Source organism: Dioscorea cayenensis, unplaced genomic scaffold (assembly GCF_009730915.1).
Source record: "Dioscorea cayenensis subsp. rotundata cultivar TDr96_F1 unplaced genomic scaffold, TDr96_F1_v2_PseudoChromosome.rev07_lg8_w22 25.fasta BLBR01001868.1, whole genome shotgun sequence".
NCBI classification, from domain to species: domain Eukaryota; kingdom Viridiplantae; phylum Streptophyta; class Magnoliopsida; order Dioscoreales; family Dioscoreaceae; genus Dioscorea; species Dioscorea cayenensis.
In genome coordinates, this window is record NW_024088259.1 from 54225 (window position 1) to 58994 (window position 4770).

Here is a 4770-nt window from a genome sequence, read left to right on the forward strand (position 1 = left end):
GTCCGAAAAGATATGTGATGGCCGTAACTTCATTTTGGTAACAACGAAGGGTGGCCAGATCACGAACTAATAACTAGTAAATATCTAGCTCATCAATAGGTTACAGATGTGAGTGATAAACTGATGGGTGGTGCCATCACTTTGACGGGTTGTAAACAGTTGTTCATATAACTCAAAAATGTGGGAGATATTATTTTCATTTCCATATGTCAGTATGCACATCTCCCAAATTGCCTTTGGAGTAATCAACATCACCATACTTCGAGCAATATCTGGCTTCATACTACCTGTCAACCATGAGCGAATTGCAGCATCCTCAGCAAGCCAATCAACATACTTGGCATCCTTAGAGTCTGACAAATATGTTGTGAGGTACAACGATTTTTTATGAGCCATAAAGAACTGCTCAAAACTCTGTGCCCAAAAATATAGTTCCTCCCATCTAACTAAAGAATCATGAGATGAAGACATGACGATGAAGAGACAAATCCTTCAACAATGGGACAAGAGCATCCTTGATAAGGGCTGAGGAACATCACCAGGTGCCCTTAGAACAACGGGAACGGTGAGAGATGAGTGGTGGCTGGCAGTAGAGGTGGCGGCCGCAAGTTGAAGGCTAGGATTTGGAGTGGTGGCGGCTAGGGTTTAACTCAATGGTCTGGTACTATGTGATAATAGGAAAAATAGTTTGTATATTCCTGTTTAAAAAAAGAGTACAAGAGTATATATAGAGAAATATTAGGGTTTTGTGATATGGGTCTAATATGACCCATTAACCAATCTAAACTATAATATAACTCTGACAATAACAAATAATTAATATTAATCAATAATCCGAGTAAAGAATAAAATAATTTAATAGAAACAACGTCTTTTTCCAAGTCTTGGCAGCGAAGAGATATTACCCCAAAATGATAAAGACATTGCATTGAAAGCACCACTTTCGGGTCAAAGTCCACAAATCTCTGTTGTTTGTTTGATGCTCTTATTTGGTTTCTTAAAGCGTAGTCACAAACAAACTGTTTGTGTCTGTGTGTTTGTGTGATTGAAACAAAAGAAAAAAGAAGAGAGAAACAAATTAATTAATGGCTGATGCTGTGATGAATTATGTAGTCAAGAAATTTGGTGATCTGATACTGAGAGAAGCAGCCAATTTGCATGGAGCGAATGACCAATTGGAGTGGTTGAAGAGACAACACCGGCGAATGCAGTGCTTCTTAAAGGATGCAGATGCAAAGAGCCAGGGAGATGATGAGAGGGTCAAGAACTGGGTCATAGACGTAAGAGATCTGGCCTATGAAGTTGAGAAGGTCATTGACACTTGCATGAATATAGATCTCCGTGATTCCATTGGCTTGATAACCTGGAGGTATGTTTTACAAACACCAATTTGTTAATTTGTTTATCATTGTCCATAAATTTGCTTTTTTTTAATTAATTTATAAATACTTGACTCATCCTTAAAATAACATATTTGATTTTACTTCTGAAAATAAGCACTTACCTCTGTTTATAACAAAGCCAGTTTGGATTTATTTTATTTTATTTTTTTCAAATAGGCACTTAGAATATGAGTGCTTTCAGGACAAAATAGTATGTTTAGTTTGGCTTCTTTAAAAATTTAAAAAAAAAAAAAACAATAGTTTTGGTAGTTTTTCCCATCATAAGACAGGAAGTTAGTGTTTTACATCTATTTATACATTACCAATTAAGCATATGACATGTACCCTTTGCCATAATAACACTGAATCAGTGGACCACCTTTTCTTAAACTGTATCTACGCTGAGCGAATTTGGTCATTCTTCAAATGTTTATTCGATACCCGAAATTCTACCCTCCTCGAGTATATAACATTTGGACCAATTGGATTCCCTCTATTAATTCTCCCTCGAAATATCTCGGGACCTCTGTTCCCGAGCCATTTTCGGAATATCCGGTCGAACGCAATAACCCAGTATTTTTTTAACCAAAAATGTTCACAAACTTCATTACAATTTATAATACTGGCTAATATGATTCTTTCTTGGATTACTCGCAGACTCGACTCCCACATTTTTGATTGACTCGGAGGGTACTCGGGAAGATCAAGCGTTCCCTTAAACTTCCTCGGTTCCGGATCCTCCGCCCTGCACGGTGATCCGGCGCCCGATCGAGTCGGGGAGTAGTCCGTTACCTCCTCCTCTGAGCTGGCCTGTGTCTCCTTATGGTTGACTTCGCCGGTTTCAAATTGCTCCTCTTTTATCTTTCTTTTTGCTTTCCTTGTTCTCTGTTATTCTCATCTCTGGTGAGGATAGCGGACTCGCTTTGACTCCAGGTGTTTGTTGTACTTTCATTTGAACTTTGTTGCTTCAGGTTTGCTTCTTTTTTTAATAAATTTGTGGTTTATCCACTTTATTCAAAAAAAAAAAATATATATATATATATATATATGACATTTCCTAATTCATTTGAAGATGGTGAACGAAATCTTTTACAATCTTATGCAATTAATCTAGGAATGTTCAGAAGATGCATGAATGATAAAAGCACACCCCATGCTGATAGAGCTTTATCTGTTGGTTTGTTTTAATGAAATCTTTTAATTTGCAACTTTTTTAATCTAAGGTTCTATTAAAAAAATTAATTGAAAATATAGGAGCTATAAGATGAAAATCTCAATTAAACTATGAAGTTTTTAAATTTCAATAATTATTTGATTAAATTTCATTTGATTATAGATGCTTTAAAAATAATTGTAGTAGATTTGTATAAGAAATAACTATGTTTTTTTTTTTCTTTTCTAGAATTAAGGTTCATAAGAGTGTTCAAGGGATAAGGGATAAGATGCTGGAGCTATCTCAAAGTAAAACATTGTATGGCATTGCTGACATAGGTGAAACAATGGGCACAACTAGTCAATCTATACATATGCCCCCTATATTGCCTCAACTGAATGATGATGACATTGATAAATTTGGCTTTGATGAGGAGAAGAAAATGATTGTGCAGCAGTTGGTTGACACAAGCAATACAAATCGGTCAGTGATCGCTATAGTTGATATAGATGGTCTAGGAAAGGTTGCACTTGTAGAAGCCATCTATAATGATCCTGAAGTCAAAACAAGTTTTGATTTAGTTGTATGGATAACGATATCTCAGAAATATACCATAATTGAGATTCTGCAAAATATCTTGTCACGGGTTTCAGGAATTTCATCAATGGATGCAATTGAAATCCTTGCGGTCACTCTTATTAATGAATTGAAGAAGTACAAGTACTTGATCATCCTGGTTGATGTTTGGGAAGAAAATGTATGGGATCAATTACAAAATTTTTTTCCAGATGTTAATAATGGAAGCAGAGTGATTATCACCACTCGCTTCTCAAATGTATCAAGCTCCATGCACTTCAGAGGAAAAAGTGTCTACCCAGGTACAAAATACACACAAGCTGTGAGTTCTTCATTGCAAGCAGCACCGACAAGCCTGAACATGCCTGATTCCACCCCTGAACGAAGGGTGTTAACGTGCCAGACAAGCCATGTTTCTACCAGAACTCGACCCCATTGTGCCTACTGCCAACCCATCCATATTTCACAGACATTCCCAGTAATACCAAGAACTAGCCTCTCCATTCCTATTACAGAGGAGATACTAAAGTCAAGCAATGAACTCATGAAGAAGAGTTCGATCATCTCTGTCATCTCGGGGCAGACTAGTTTGGAACACCTACAAGCAGAGCTACCGGTTGCACTCGACCTGTCACAAGGTGACCGAAAGGTGTCACCATTTGGAATCAATACATTTGTCATCTCATTCCACAGCGAGAAAGAGGCGCGGACAGCAGAGAGTATGGATCCTATTCTGCTTGACGGACCACATGGACCATGCACGGTTAGCCTCGATCCATGGTCTCTGGAGTTCGGGTCCATGAGAACGGTCACCGGGAGTTACCGCCGGATCACCATTGTTAATTTGCCACTCCATTGCAGGGACTGGGCAACTCTCGTGGAGGCAGTCAAGCCGGCTGGTGACTTGGTAGCTGTTTATAAAGACGACAAGGTTACACTAGAATTTGTATACGTGATGGTTCGTCTCAGGCGGGTGATTCATCTCCCTCTTGAGCTGGAGCTCACTGTGGATACGACTCAATACTTGATTCACCTTGAAGACTCCCAAACATTCCAACCTTATAACAGTGGGCGTTCAACTATGGAGATAACTTTGCAGAAACAGGGACCCGAGGGCCATGTACAACTTGGACCGACGAGAAGCACTCACGAAATACCACGAAAGGAGAAAGGCAAAATGCTGCCCGGTGATGGTGATGACATATAAGATCGACCAGCCATGGAGCTATGACATATCGAATTGTATTGCTAAGTATTATGAACTAATAAGGTTGGTATAGTGCCTACCTACTATATTATATATCCATGAATATTACTTAACCATTGGTGAATGAGAAAACACTTTTCTCCGTATTCTTTCTTAAAATCAATATCGCAAGCCTAGACTCCTTGACATATTTCGTGAACCTTTCGTCTGCTTATGCTTGACGTTCTTTATTCTGTCCAATCTTTGATAGATGATTTTGAGTAAGAAGATTATGGATTCATTTCACCATTCTATATATCTGCACACATTGGATGATCCTAATTCAAGTATCAAATCCACTTTCAAGGCCAAGAATAAATTGTGCTCCATCAATGATGGAACTCTGACAAAACCTTTGTCGGATGGGGTTCTACTACTATAAGCATGCAAAACCACATACAACGAAAAAAACA

The 4770-nt window shown here is 38.3% G+C and overlaps 1 protein-coding gene across 1 annotated transcript; it reads left to right on the forward strand.

Annotated features, from left to right (window-relative positions):
- The first annotated feature begins 1045 nt into the window (after window positions 1–1045).
- LOC120257109 lies at window positions 1046–4392 on the forward strand. The gene is made up of 2 exons (XM_039264720.1): window positions 1046–1369; window positions 2785–4392. The coding sequence occupies exons 1-2, from the start codon at window positions 1086–1088 to the stop codon at window positions 4316–4318; spliced, it is 1818 nt and encodes a 605-aa protein (XP_039120654.1). The 5' UTR covers window positions 1046–1085; the 3' UTR covers window positions 4319–4392.
- The last annotated feature ends 378 nt before the right edge of the window (window positions 4393–4770 follow it).

Excerpts from the sequence above, each read along its gene's own strand:
- LOC120257109 (XM_039264720.1), top strand. The coding sequence starts at position 1,086 with ATGGCTGATGCTGTGATGAATTATGTAGTCAAGAAATTTGGTGATCTG. Across the intron at positions 1,370-2,784 it reads ATTGGCTTGATAACCTGGAG|AATTAAGGTTCATAAGAGTG; the intron begins GTATGTTTTACA and ends TTTCTTTTCTAG.